The sequence below is a fragment of the Pseudopipra pipra genome, chromosome 9, assembly GCF_036250125.1.
Source record: "Pseudopipra pipra isolate bDixPip1 chromosome 9, bDixPip1.hap1, whole genome shotgun sequence".
Classification (NCBI taxonomy): Eukaryota; Metazoa; Chordata; class Aves; order Passeriformes; family Pipridae; genus Pseudopipra; species Pseudopipra pipra.
In genome coordinates this window covers 2,761,429-2,774,611 of record NC_087557.1, presented here as the reverse complement: position 1 = coordinate 2,774,611, position 13,183 = coordinate 2,761,429, and the positions used below count along the sequence as shown (strand labels likewise).

The 13,183-nt window shown below is 47.2% G+C and overlaps 3 protein-coding genes and 6 non-coding genes across 12 annotated transcripts in view; 7 read left to right on the top strand and 2 right to left on the bottom strand.

Annotated features, from left to right (window-relative positions):
- The window catches only part of ZBTB37 (zinc finger and BTB domain containing 37), a 20,477-nt gene extending 17,990 nt beyond the window's left edge, over positions 1-2,487 (bottom strand). For 2 of the 4 annotated variants that reach the window (XM_064664113.1, XM_064664116.1), the window contains exons 1-2: positions 2,376-2,487; positions 509-621 (exon numbers count right to left, since the gene is read on the bottom strand). The gene's annotated coding sequence lies outside the window, so the exon portion shown is untranslated. Of the gene's footprint in view, positions 1-508; positions 2,186-2,375 lie in introns of those variants that run through there. The other 2 variants (XM_064664115.1, XM_064664117.1) reach the window with 2 other exon arrangements.
- LOC135418576 (basic proline-rich protein-like) lies at positions 2,179-8,686 on the top strand. The gene is made up of 11 exons (XM_064664015.1): positions 2,179-2,626; positions 3,726-3,766; positions 4,266-4,305; positions 4,581-4,626; positions 5,004-5,035; positions 5,423-5,515; positions 6,080-6,105; positions 6,529-6,577; positions 7,245-8,157; positions 8,350-8,392; positions 8,563-8,686. Exons 1-5 carry the CDS (start codon positions 2,179-2,181, stop codon positions 5,023-5,025), a joined length of 597 nt encoding a protein of 198 aa, XP_064520085.1. The 3' UTR covers positions 5,026-5,035; positions 5,423-5,515; positions 6,080-6,105; positions 6,529-6,577; positions 7,245-8,157; positions 8,350-8,392; positions 8,563-8,686.
- Positions 3,316-3,397, top strand: LOC135419271 (small nucleolar RNA SNORD74). Its single transcript, XR_010432890.1, has one exon. It is a non-coding gene; the product is annotated as a small nucleolar RNA SNORD74 (small nucleolar RNA).
- Positions 4,123-4,190, top strand: LOC135419277 (small nucleolar RNA SNORD75). Its single transcript, XR_010432896.1, has one exon. It is a non-coding gene; the product is annotated as a small nucleolar RNA SNORD75 (small nucleolar RNA).
- Positions 4,753-13,183, bottom strand: HEBP2 (heme binding protein 2). The gene is made up of 5 exons (XM_064664120.1): positions 13,050-13,183; positions 10,943-11,027; positions 10,703-10,838; positions 10,435-10,600; positions 4,753-9,813 (listed from the first exon to the last, which is right to left on the bottom strand). The coding sequence occupies exons 2-5, from the start codon at positions 11,015-11,017 to the stop codon at positions 9,639-9,641; spliced, it is 552 nt and encodes a 183-aa protein (XP_064520190.1). The 5' UTR covers positions 11,018-11,027; positions 13,050-13,183; the 3' UTR covers positions 4,753-9,638.
- Positions 4,843-4,923, top strand: LOC135419274 (small nucleolar RNA snR60/Z15/Z230/Z193/J17). The gene has a single exon (XR_010432893.1). It is a non-coding gene; the product is annotated as a small nucleolar RNA snR60/Z15/Z230/Z193/J17 (small nucleolar RNA).
- LOC135419272 (small nucleolar RNA snR60/Z15/Z230/Z193/J17) lies at positions 5,092-5,178 on the top strand. Its single transcript, XR_010432891.1, has one exon. It is a non-coding gene; the product is annotated as a small nucleolar RNA snR60/Z15/Z230/Z193/J17 (small nucleolar RNA).
- Positions 7,100-7,175, top strand: LOC135419263 (small nucleolar RNA SNORD79). Its single transcript, XR_010432883.1, has one exon. It is a non-coding gene; the product is annotated as a small nucleolar RNA SNORD79 (small nucleolar RNA).
- On the top strand, positions 8,205-8,279 carry LOC135419270 (small nucleolar RNA SNORD47). The gene has a single exon (XR_010432889.1). It is a non-coding gene; the product is annotated as a small nucleolar RNA SNORD47 (small nucleolar RNA).

The following is a 13,183-nucleotide window of genomic DNA, read 5'->3' as shown; positions in this document are numbered from 1 at the left end:
CCCCCTGCCATGGGTGGGACACCTTCCACTAGCCCAGGTTGCTCCAAGCCCCATCCAACCTGGCCTTGGCACTTCCACAGCTTCTCTGGGCAACCTGTGCCAGAGCCTCACCAATTCTTCCCAATATCCCAACTAACCCTGCCCTCTGTCAGTGGGAAGCCATTCCCCCTTGTTCTGTCACTCAGGTCCTTGTAAACAGTCCCTCTCCATTTTTCCTGTAAGTTCCCTTCAGGCCCTGAAGGCCACAATCAGGTCACGTCAGAGCCTTCTCTCTTCCAGGCTGAACAATCCCAACTCTCCCAGCCTTTCTTCCCAGCAGAGCTGCTCCAGCCCTCTGATCATCTTGGTGTCCCTCCTCTGGACTCACTCCAACAGGTTGATGTTCTTCCCTAGCTTTAGGAGATAAAACCCCCTCAAACCCAAGGAGCTACAGTGCACAATTCCACAGTGCTGGGAGCAGCACTTCAAACACACAAAGCCAGGGGAAACAGGAACCCCAGTGTCTTACCTGGAGCGCTGTGAGTTACATGCAGGGGGGGAGGAACTGGGGGTACTGCCTTCTTGTTCTCCTTTTTCCTTCTGATGTAGTGAGAAGGTTTGGAAGCTTGTTGCCCCCTTCCCCTTGAGAGGGTAAAAAAAGAAAGGAAAAATGAAGCACGGAGGAATTGTGTGCTCTCGAGCATGGCCATGGATGTCAGGCTTTGTCATTCCTGGTTTGCCACCTTCCCAAAACACCTGTTCCTAAAGCAATAAGCCCCAGAGCATTCTCTTGAGGCAGGGAAACAAAGCAGTGGTGAAACAATCCACAAGCACCCAGGGAGACGAGGCAGTGGCAGAGGCTGAGCTCAGGAGGTACAGGAAGGGAAGGGTAAAAACAGCAATCAGACCTCAACTGGCTGGGTATGGCCCTGCTCTGAGGGCAGCTGCTCCCAGAAGAGCCCAAAAAATGATCTGTGAGCTCCTGCTCCAAAAGTAAGGAAAATCCATCAGCCCTTTATGGCAGGAGGAAAAGACCTCTGGAGCTTTGCCCAACTCAGAATGGGGGAACCTGCATTTCATGAGGCACTTTATGTTTTATACACTTTGGGGAACATCATCAGAGGCTGGAGAGGGGGAATCTGTGGCCTTGGTTCAAACTCCCCTGTCAGGGCGATTTCTGTGCCCCAGGTAGGGGGTCTCTCATCAGCTTCTGCACCTCAGCAATAACATCCCAATTTTTGTCTTCCCTGGGAAGTCCATCACCTGCACACACCTTTCCCTCAGGGCTGAGCATCAGCACAGGGCACACATTGGGACACTCAGCAGCTTTCAATGCAATCTGAAGTGTCACCAGCTTGGACTTGGCCTTTACTTATCTCAGAAAATGCCTTTCCCTGTGTGAGGCAGCTCCTGAGAACAGAAATTCTCACTTCATCAGGGAAAAGGCAGAGGCAGATCCCCCACAGCAGGTGGTGATCACTGTGAATGGCCCTTGTCAGACACTCGCCCTGGGGGCTGCACAGAGGGACTGAAAACTCATCTTTTGGGCTCAGATCTACCATGACTGGGCAACTTCACAGAATTTGGAAGGGACCCACAAGGACTATCGAGTGCAACTCCTGGCCCTGCACAGACACCCCAACAATCTCCCCCTGTCCCTGAGAGCATTGTCCAAACCCTCCTGGAGCTCTGGCAGCCTGGGGCTGTGCCCACTGCCCTGGGGAGCCTGGTCAGTGCCAACCACCCTCTAGGGGAAGAACTTTTTCCCCAGATCCAACCTAAACCTCCCCTGACACAGCTCCAGCCATTCCCTCGGGTCCTGTCACTGCTCACTAGAAACAACTTAGAATTCCAGAATGGTTTGGGTTGGAAGGGACTTTAAAGCCCATCCAGTGCCACCCCCTGCCATGGGCAGGGACACCATCCACTAGCCCAGGTTGCTCCAAGTCCCGTCCAACCCAGCCTTGGACACTTCCAGGGATGGGGCAGCCACAGCTTCTCTTGGCAACCTGTGCCAGGGCCTCCCCACCCTCACAGGGAGGAATTCCTTCCCAATATCCAAACCCAACGCGACTCGGCTCCTCCCAGATCCCAGCGGGACTTCTCTCGACTCCCCGTCCGGCCCGACCCCCGGCGGTGCCCCCCCGGCGCTGCAGGGCTCTCGGTGCCGCTGTCCCCGGCGCTGCCCCTCGGTCCGCCATGGCCGTGACAGCGGCACCCGGACCCCCGAGCGGGGGCACAGCCCGGCCCGCCCTGCGCTGCCCCCCCGCCGCGCTGAGGGGCGGCGGCCGCGCCCCGGCCCCGCCTGTCCCCCCGCGCCCCCCGGGCCGTCCTGGGGCCGTCCCGGAGCTCTCCTCGGGGCCGTCTCCGCCCGCCCCTCCCCGGACCGGGCTCACCTGCCGGGGGTGGGAAGGGCCCGCAGCGCCGGCCCGGAACCGAAACGCGCCAGCGCGGGCCGCGCCCCGGAAGGAAACGCCGTGCGGACCGTGCGCCCGCGCACCGCCCCCGCCCGCGGGGTGTGCCCAGAGGGGGTGGGGCCGCGCAAAGTCACGTGATTGCCAACCCTATATAAAGGCCGCGCAGGAAGTTCGCACCCTCTTTGTTCCTGAGGCGCGGAGGGGTGGGAGGGCTTCGTGCAGCCGCCGCGGTGAGTGCGCGCTTGTTCTACCCCCAGGGTGGGCCGGCGGGGCGCTGCGGGGACCCTCGGGGTGCGGTGGGGTCCCCGATGAGCGCTGGAGCTGGGAGGATGGGGGTGGATTGCGCCGCCGGGCCTAGACCGCTGCTACTGTGCCTCGTGGCGACCTCAGCGCTGTGCGAGCGGGGTCCCATGGGGGCCCCCACGGGTTTGGGGGTATCAACTTGGACGTGCAGGGTAATACACGAGGAGCTGAGTTATGGGGTCTTTCTCAGGAGCCCTTTTCCCGTGGGAAACGCGCCTGGCATGTGGCAGTGTGGGATGGGCCCGCTGCTAATGTAAGCATTACGGATCCCTGGGTTTTGTGGGTTGGTGCCTTTTTTCACTGTGCACTGGGCTTTAAAGGTGGTTGCTTTGGCGGATAAATGTGTAAAATGCGATTGTAGCGTTGTGGAAGGGTTAAGGATGTTCTCCGCTACTGAAATGTGCACACGATGCCTTAAAGGATTAAGGGTTGGCCTCGCGGCCCCAAGGCTGCCAGAGCTCCAGGAGCGTTTGGTCAACGTTCTCAGGGACAGGGGGAGATTGTTGGGGTGTTAGTGCAGGGACAGGGGTTGGACTGATCCTGGTGGGCCCCTTCCGACTCAGCATATCCTGTGATGGTGGACGTTTAAAGAGCAGTGGCTCACTCGGATTCCCTTATGCCCGCACATGATGAGAACTGCGTTGGTAGGGACATCTGAGAGGGTGATTGATGAATGCCAACGGATCTGAGCTGGGCACGGGACACTTGAGGGCTGTCTGGGATACCTGAGGTGCCACATGGGCCTTTCTGAGCAGCCAAAGGTCACGGGGCTGATCCAGTGATCGAACAGCAGAATTTAAGCTGTAGAAAGTGAAGTACTTCAGTGGTTCTGTTCTGCGTAAAAATACAGGCAGCAGTTATTTTTTGTGTCCTTGTTTGATCAAAGAGCAGAAATTTAGATTGTGTCGAGGGGGACTTTAAGGCTCAGAGTGTTTTGTATTTTACTTTGCATCTCTCAGAGGTATCTGTAAAAATAACATTCTTTAAAGAAGAAAAGCTAATACGTCTTCTTGTTTTCTGTTTAAGACGGATCAGCTATACTATTCCTTTTTGTGACTTCAAAACAGGTAAGTTTTGCTTCTAAAATAGAGAGTTTAAATGAAAAAATACGTGGATTCATGTACAGCAATTAGACTGGAGTACTCTTGCATCAGGGAGTTACAGGATCAGCACTGGTGGTGGTGTCTCCTCAAGCACTCCTTATTTGCTTACTGAGAAAAGTCACCCCTTTCTTTGTCCTAGGAAAGGATTTGGGAGGCTCCTGTTGTTTCTAAACAGCTGGTCATCCTGTAACCAGACCACAAGAGTACCCCAGATCCCTTTTTCCTGCATTACTGCTGCTTCATTATTCACAGCAATAAATAACTTGGAACACATTGCAGAAAAAGTGTAACTGAGGAGATTGCTGTTGACTGGACTACAGAGCCTGTGATGGTTTCAGTATAAAGAGTAGTGGACAGAAGTGATTTCTGAAAACTCTGTGCTGAGGCTTTTTTCTGTGCTTGGTGTGGCTGCCAGAGGGGCTCCCAGTTCTACAAACTCCTGAAGGTGTTCTTTCTCTTCCAGATCTGCCACCAAATGCACAGCCTTGATGCCACTTCACAAGGTAATACATAATTAATGAAAACTTAGCATGAAATTATGCTTAGGGTTTGTCTGGGCAGTGTCTTTTGCTCTGATAACATACGTCAGTGGTCAGACAATTCCCTGAGCCAGGTTTTCCCTCTGGTGCCACAATGATGACACTTATTTGCTACTCTTGACCAAGAGAGTGATGAGCACTTTTGCCACCATTACAGTTTTCTGAGGCACAGCAACTTAGAGTTCCCCTCAATGCTTTGAGTACTGAATATCCTATTCACAAGCTTTTTTTTCCTCCAGGATTTGACTCCTGCACTCAGCAGACATGCAGAAGGAACATCACCTGGTGAGAAATGTATGCTTTATGGTGGGGTTTCTTCCATGGGGTTGTTAAAACACTGCAGCGGGAAGGATGGGATGTGCTTTAAAATTAGTTTCCACTAAGACCAGAAGCAGTTTATACTTGCTAGTATTCAAATTTGTGAATGTTTCTTTGTTTTATTGGGAAAACTTAAATGTAAAAGCTGTGACGAGGTGATTGCTTGGTAGGATGATTCCAAAGCAGATACAGTGATGATGGCATAGTTCAGCAGAGCATTCTGTGGTGAACACTTCTGTCTTTCGCTCCTATCTGATGTGTCTGCCTTTTGTGATCTCATCAGGAGCTTTGGGCTTGGACACCAAGGCTGAAATAACGTCTTTTTTTTTTTTCATTTGTTGCAGGCACTGGGAGATGAAGCTCTAACCTGTGCAAGGTAAACAATTGCATTGCCTATGTCTGTCCAAACTCATTTGTGTCCCTGCTGTGTGAGGGGCTGCTGTGATGACAGCATAGTTCAGCAGATGAGCCGTGATGATCACACTGTCACTGTCTTTCGCTCCTGTCTGATGCAGCCTCCTGTCCTTAGGCTGTTCCAGACAAATCATGTGGAAAGCTGAGGGGGAAACACTTCCTTTTGATCAGTAAATGTGTTCTGAAAATTGATCCCAGAAAATCAGCAAATAGAATAAACATTAAGTTTAGTGGGATGAATAGAAGGGTATAGAGTAGGCTGTGCTTGTAAATTAAACACAAGTACAGCAGAATAAGGTTAATCAGGTGTTAGTGCTCCAACTTCTGAAAGGGTTTTGTTGCTTTACAGATTGCCCTGGACAGAGGTGACCTGTGCCTCTTGTGTGAGAAGCTATTTCATCTGTTACTGATGTTGGTGAAGCCAAGGACTTCCTAATTGCAGGTAATTAATAAACCATTTTTAGGGTTTTTTGGACTTTTGTCTGCTGCATTTGAGCTCGGATGTTTGCTTTTGGAGATGTCTGTAAATTCCTTGTGTTTTCTCTGGAAAGTGTGAAGCAAAGTGTGCTTTCAGCTTCCTGTGTTACACTATAAAGCAGGAAGTAATTGTGGTGGTAAAGATTTCTGGAAAGTGCCTGTTAAACCTGAGTGGTGAATGCCACAGTACTCTGAATTTAGTGCCCAAAATTCTTATTCTGGCTGGGGTATTTACACAAAGTTGATGTCACTGAACTCCGCACTTCAGAAGTTTGCTCCTTCCTGCAATTTTGGTTGTCTCTGGAGCTGAGGGATAAACTTACTGGGGTGTTGGAGCTTGCTGGGAGCTGACTTTTCCTCTGGGAGGGGATGGAGGTGAGGCGGCCTCTACTGTAGATGATGTTGAATCAGGTCTCTGATCCCTATGAGGACAAAACTTGACCAAATGCTGATACAGTATTTTATTGGAACTATTCTTATGCTAAAACTTCCTGCTAAACCTTGTCTAATAGGAAATTTTTCTCTGCAGGCTTCTAAAATGTTTCTCCTTGCAAGGTGGGTATTTGATTAACTCTGCAAGTATCAATATTCCAAAATATGCCCAGAAGTGAAGTATTTACCTTCTTGTTACCTGGGGGGAAGAGGCCAGTGGCTGGTGTTGTCTGCTGCTTGCCATCTGAGCCAAAACAGGAGGATGTTTAAAGGGGGAACTGCCTGGATAAGGCCCAGCCTTGGCAGGCTGGTGTGAGCTTCCAGTGAAGAGCTGAGCACAGAGAGTGGTCTTGATGGCACTGCTGGTGAATTTGCAGCCTTGGCCTAGAGCAGGGACTGACAGAGCTGCCTGTGTGATGAGATGTGACTGCCCTGACTCCAGTTGTGGAGGTCTGCCATTAGCTCTATCTGACTGCAGGCACCTGACTGAGATTCCACCCTCCTTTGCTGCTTTCCATGCTGTCCTGATAGTTTGCATTATTCCAGGTGCAGTGGAGCTGGGAAGTGGGGCAGTTGGGAGTGCTGCCAGCAAAAGGTAAGTCGCCAGCACATGGAGTGGAACTGCTCAGAACTGTGTGATACAGGGGATGGGGAAGTTTCTAGATCCTGTAATTGCAGCTGCAGCACCAAGCAGAAGGTTTCTGGAGGATTTTATTACCTTTACCAGGTAAAAGCCCCACATATTGGCAGCAGTCTGCAGGGTTCACTCAAGGTGCTGCATATCTCATATTTTTAAGTGTTTTCTGTAACTGAGAAGAACTAATAGGGACCATTTGGAATGTCCAACTGCTATGGACTCCTTGAGCTCCTCATTAATGAGTGTGTGGTAACCTGGTAGCACAGAGCTTGTGCTCACCAAAGCCAGTAGTTAAGTAGTGGGCTCTTGCGGGGAGTAGCATTAATCTTCAGGGCTTACTGTGGTGAATTATTTTTCTTAAATGCTAGATCAGGGGTTTTGCATGATGTGAATGAAGATGTGGTTGGGGATAAGGTCTGAAATGCTGAGATCGGATCCTCTGAGACAAAAGTGGCACAACATCAAGCTGCTCTAAGCATGTACTGTTTGTGATGAATTCTAAGCAATGGGAATCTCTCTGAAAGAGTCTGAGGACAACTCTTGTGCTGAAACAGTACCCACATTCAAACTAAATCCCGAAGCACTGCCAAGGAGAGAGTGTTAGTAAAATTTCACTTCTTTACAGGGTGAATCTCGTGGGGAGTTCCTGTGAGAAACAAGGTGGATGTGCCTGAGGAAAGTGTGGAGTACATGGAGGTTTGTAATTCCTGGAATACTGTCTTTGTGCTGAATGCCTAGGTAGTGGTACCTAAAAGGTGTCCTGTAAGAGATCTGATTTGTCTTCCCTTTATTGTATTCTGATTCTCCTGCTCCCATCTACTGTGGGAATAAACATGTGCCTGAAGCAAGAATGCACTTCTGTGTGGTTCTGAATTTGCTATGAAAAGGAAGGACTGTTTCTGAGCAGGTACCCAAGTGTAGTCAGTGGTAAACTTGGTGTGGAGTTCTGACTGAACAGAAGATGTGGCCTCAATGACTCTAAATTAAATTGGGAGTTTATTGCAACGTTGCACTGTGTAATTAAAAGAAAAACAACCCTATATTCTCTAGTTGTCACTTCTCAGCAATTTTTGCTGATCTTTATGCTGGCTCTACACAAATTTAGACTCAAGTTCTAGATATTTGCTGTATGATCTTGTTTCCCAACAGACTGGTTCTCATTTTTAAAGATAGGTTCTTGGGATGATTTCTATGAGACTTGTAATTTGGGTATCTAAACTCATTAAATACAATTTTCCAATGGGGAGAGACAGCATCACAAAGCAAGTAGTAGCTTTGTACTTACCCTGTTTCTTCCAATGTTTGTAATTCTGTATTTCCAATTCAGTTAGGATTTGTAAGCTTTGTGTCTCCTATATTTGGGTGTTGCAAGTTGAACTTGTGAGTTGCCAGCTGAAAGGCAGCCTTCCCCCAGGTAAAATTAGTTTGGTGAATAGGAATTCATAGATAAACAAACTTGCAAATAGTGCTGCTGTCTGTTATTCTGAAAGTACCTCTCTCTTCTCAGGAAAGGACTGTGCTGTTTGCAGCCTCACTGGGTAAGTCCAACAGCTGAACTGTATTATATATTATTGGGAATGTTTGTAGCCACTGATGAGATTGATTCTGCCAGATGAATTAGTGTGATTTTACCCTTTCCGTTCCACTTTGTGCTGAGGTTACAGAGCTGACGTGGAGCCTGTACCACTTGTGCTACTGCATGTGCTAATTGTGTTTCCTTCTGGCTTTAGGCGAGGAAGCAACTTTGCAATTACTGTATGAAGAACTGAGAAGGTGAGTGTAATTGCAGTAATTAAGACATTTCTTTGCTGGAACAAGTGATGATAACCTTAGCTTGAACTCTCTCACTGAACAGAGATGAAATTCTAAGGGCTGAGATGTTCCCAGCAAGTGTCTTGTGGTGGTTTGATGTCTTAAAGTGGTTCTTATGTCTGTCTTACTAGGTGGAGGATTGCAGTATAATGGGCTACACTTGCATGAACAGCATTAAAAAGCCCAGGTGTTTTTTACCCCACTGGTAATGTTTGCCTGATGCTGGTTGGAACCAATAAAAATCTGCAAACTCTGCCTGTTGTTGTGACCTTTTTTCCGACTGGAACAGCTTGGTGTGAAACAGCTCTAGGCTACTGTATAAAAGCTTCAAATGCTTGATTTAGAGCAGGGAGTTCATTAGGTGAAATGCTTGCAAGTGTCTTAACTGGGGTGTCCAGTACTGCTGGTGTGCAGGCCGCAGCTGGCCTGACCAACACCAACATTTAGACAAAGGCAAACAATTAAAGGGGTAATTAGTGTGTTGTAGGTGAGAGCTAAACTTACTACTACTTTATTTAATACTAAAATGCCCCCAGTAATCCTGGTATTATGTGTCCAGGTGTGCACAGAACAAGCACACTGCTTGGACTTGTTAACCCTTTTCCACTGGAACTGAGCAAGACAGGATTTGGCCTCCACGAGGGAAAAAAGTGAAGAGGTGGGGGATTTTGATACTACCAATTAAAAAACCAAGTTATTAGTTATGAGGCAGGAAAGCCTGCTAAGGTGTTTCTGCTTCCCAAAACTCATTAATGATAGATTTCTATAAAAAATTCATTTTTAAATTCCTCTGTCTCAAGGTTGATGTCAGTATTGGAAAAGTCAGCTCTATGGAGAACTGAATTCTCCATGACACTTGAGCTGTTGCTATAGCACTTCTAATGAGAAGTAAAACTAGACATCCAAACTTTGGGAAGGATTAGTTTCAGATTATTGGTGTTCCCTAGAACCCCTCAATTAAGAGTAAGCTTGTACTATCTCCCTCCTACTCTACCTGGTACAATCTATTTGAATTTAAATTACATTTTGTAGACAGAGCTTGAGATCATTTTAGCCACAATAGTATTTCATCCTAGAGAAGATGAATTAGACATTCTGCGTCCATGTGCAAATTAAATCTCTTCTGCACTAAAGCAAAAGCCATTAATAAGGTCTGTTTTCATCCAGAGCTGATTAGTAGTAGCCTCTTAACATTCCCCCCACCATGTTACTTTTTAAAATACCACACTTCATTGTGCCTGTTGAAGAGCTTGAAGGGACTGTCATAGCCGGCAGTATAGAAGAAGTCTTCATGGAATGGTTGGCCTCTGTTTCTTAAGGTTCTGGCCAAGACTTCAGCTTCCTCAGCATATTTCTCTGGGGAGGCAAAGCCACCAAAGGACCTGGTAGAAGTGAAAAAGGGTTTTTTTTAAATTAAGAATTCAAGCCCATGGTTTTAATTTGCACAGAAGATTTCAGGTTTGCAAAGCATACAGTGTTTAAACACTTGTGATGCAATTACTAGTTAAACTAAGGAGAACAAGCTGCTTAAGAGCATATGGCTGTTTATCCTGATTTTAAAAGCAGGACTTAAAACAGCTAACCACCCAAGTTGATTCTGAGAGTTGGTTGACATACGGCCCAGGTGTTGCTTCGGGTGTATTTCCTGTAATAAAGAACTGCCGTGCAGTGTGGGAGTTTGGGGCTATACCATAAGGGTGCTAGAAGAGTGGTTTGGATGTTTTGTAGCACAAACTCAGATTCTGGAGGCTGCACCTGCATAAAACCCACTGTAATATATTCAAGAGTAGACTCAAAAAGTAACATTTTGAAACTTGGTCATTTCAGTCTTAATAAGACACGTGAATGTAATATTTCCAAATGCTTAGGTTTGAGCAGTGAAAGCTCTGGACAGCAGGACATATACCCAAGTAAAAATCCTCCAAGAAAGAGTAGCCCACAGCTCAGTGAGGGCACCCAGTGAGCTGGGTTGGTGTGCTGCCAGCGGTGCTGGTTGTGCTCACCGGACAAAGATTGCCGCTGCCTTCCGCTCCTCCACAAACACGTCGGAGTCCATGGGCTGGGGGGGGCAGTCCTGGTGTTCAAAGGGCACAAAAAACGAGATCTTGAAGTCTGTGCAGCCAGATTTCACCAGGCAGGTCACTGGCACAGTCATGTCAATCTTCATTTCTGGAGGAGAGGAAAGACAGTTGTCAAAGCCGACTTCTCCAGCTCCTCTGTTTTGTACTACTCATCTTCATCACCTTGCCTTTCAGACCCAGCAGATCCTACCTCTCTCATTCTTTCCCTGAATGTAGTGGAAGAGCTTCCAGAAGCCCTGGCGCATGGCTTCCTTCTGGCTTTCCCCCCTGATGACTGTGCTCACCCACTTGGCCGTCTCATACTGACGCAGTTCATAGTCCTTGGGCTGCAAGGGAGCAAAAGTCACAGTAACCAAGAGATGGGTATTAAAGATGACCAAAATTAATAGCTCCTGTTTTCAAATCAGCGTGAAAGCATTGTTGCACTTACCATTGTCTCTGTTGAGCTCCACCGAGGGGACTGCAGGTCCAGGGACAGGAATGTTTGCTTGAAGGATTTGATCATCTTGCCAGAGCTGAAAGGCAGACACAGTTCATTGGTGTCTCTTAAATCTGGTATTAATGAGCAGAAAAAGTACTAGGGCTTTCTGCCAAATGGTTCAGTTGTCCTTGAAATGGTGAGAGGCCTGAATTCCTGCTTATCCTCCCCACTGATTCAACAAAAAAGAGCTGAAATCATTTCAGTCCTCAGGAACGGAACCAAGACCAAGAAACTGCCTCTCGGCTGCTATGGGAGTGTTCATCTCTCAGGTTACCCTGCCTTCACTTCTCTGTGACAAAAAGGCATTTCCTGGCAGCAAAACAGAAGGTGGAAATTCTGCAAGTGGGAGTTTTGTGGAAATCTGTAAGTAAAAAGGACTTGAGGATTTCAGTCTGTTTGCTCCAGGATGAAAAACACTGGTGTTGGAGGGTGCTCTGGTATTGACTTATTGGGCCTCTCATAATGACTTTGCCTAAACTTCAAAGTTAACTTGGCCTTAACTTTATTTGGTGTCTCATAATAGCTGATACCTTTCCTAAAAGCCTTTAGCCTCCAGTCCCTGTGGATAAATGAGATTTTCTGCATTTAGGAATGAATACTTTCTTTCTTTCACACAGGAGGAAAAAGGTGAAAATTTGAAGACACTGTCCCAAAACAAAGCAAGTGAAAATACTCAAAATCACCATTGAAATAATCACATCTGATTAAAAGCCTTGAGATTTTAGGAGCCTTCATTTATGACTTTTGTCATTACCAGGCAGATTGTAGCATGTAACCTATATCCTGACAGTCTCAGCTTTCCTGTTATATCACTGTCCTTTGCACTTCATGTTGCAAAGACAGCATGTAGTTAATTCAGCAATTATCTCGCTTCCTAGGTCATAGGACATTGTTTTCTCAGATTATAGCTCAGTTACATGTTTTGTTGGGTAACAGAACATCTTTTCTAAAGTCAACAACTATGCTACTTAACTACTTCTGTTTCCATCTTCCTGTGACATGTGGAGTACTGTTGAATACCGTTAATCCCCCTTCCATACCCTGCTTTGGAGGAATTCTTTTGGGGAGCTGAGGTTGAAAAGCTTATTAAAAAACCTCAAAACAACAAAACACACAACACAAAACCAAACTAAACAAACCTTAGAATCTTTAAAATTAAGTTGTGTAGTGCTGTTGAGCTTCTCCCAGCAGCTCCTTCACTTGTCCTCACAGAGCAAGGGGAGGTCCCAGAATCCCACAGCAGGACACTGATGCCAGCAGTTAAAGGCAGGTGCTGTCCCCTCCCTGTCCCAGCCTGAAGGTACCTCATCCTCAGCAGCCCTGACCACAGCGATGGTCACCAGGGGCTGCTGGGCAGTTGTACTCCAGTAGAGTTTTTGTCAGTGGTATTTACAAAGCATAACAAAGCAGGAATCCACTTAATTAGAAGCAAATGTCAGCAACTACACTGAAAGTTCCTACAGTAATTTCTTTATTGCCATTTCTAGGGCAAAGATGCTGCTGCTTTGCTGTCACTTTGCTTTCTCTTTGCTACAACATGATAGAAAACACATTGATCCTCTTCATGTGTTCCCTGGGGATGTGAGGAAGCAGAGGAGTAAATGTTTCTTTGTTTTAACACTGCTAGTAGCTACTGGACGAGCTGCCTTCTGTCTACATGCCCATTCCAACCCCTTCCCAACACACCTTTCCTGAACTGCTGGGTAGATCTCAGCTCTGGCTTTGATAACTTTTTGGCTAGTACTGTCAATGCATGTTAGAAATACTTTTTAATTAAATAAAACAATGCTTTGGGGTGGGAGAGACAAACTGAGAAGACTGCTCCAGATGTTTACAGCTGAGTTCATTTTAGATCTACAGGAAAGCTGAGCTTTGAAGTGTCCATCTGTTCATACAAATATGACCGAGGGTGTTCAGGTTTTCCTGCAACTGTTAACACGTGGGCCAGGGGGACAGTCAGTAGGTTACACCACTGCCACAAGTAAGCACAGCCAGAACATGCCATTCCACAAGCCCCTAATGCTGTTGAGGAAGAGGGGAAAGCAAACATACTTACATTTTCAGCTGTCTTGTCCTTCTGGCTGTTGCAGTCTGTGCTGCTGAGGCTGCACATCCTCGTAAGATGCTGCATGTCAGTGTTTATTTGAGTTTGGGCTAGCTCCTCCCATGCCTCAGCCCTACTGGAGGGGG

Bases quoted from the DNA above. Each gene is read 5' to 3' on its own strand.
- LOC135418576 (XM_064664015.1), top strand. From the start codon at position 2,179: ATGGCCGTGACAGCGGCACCCGGACCCCCGAGCGGGGGCACAGCCCGG. The intron at 2,627-3,725 runs GTGAGTGCGCGC...TTTCTGTTTAAG, and splicing joins GGCTTCGTGCAGCCGCCGCG to ACGGATCAGCTATACTATTC. The intron at 4,627-5,003 runs GTGAGAAATGTA...CATTTGTTGCAG, and splicing joins TGCAGAAGGAACATCACCTG to GCACTGGGAGATGAAGCTCT.
- HEBP2 (XM_064664120.1), bottom strand. From the start codon at position 11,017: ATGATCAAATCCTTCAAGCAAACATTCCTGTCCCTGGACCTGCAGTCC. The intron at 10,601-10,702 runs GTAGGATCTGCT...CCTCTCCTCCAG, and splicing joins TCAGGGAAAGAATGAGAGAG to AAATGAAGATTGACATGACT. The intron at 9,814-10,434 runs GTGAGCACAACC...CACTTCTACCAG, and splicing joins GCAGCGGCAATCTTTGTCCG to GTCCTTTGGTGGCTTTGCCT.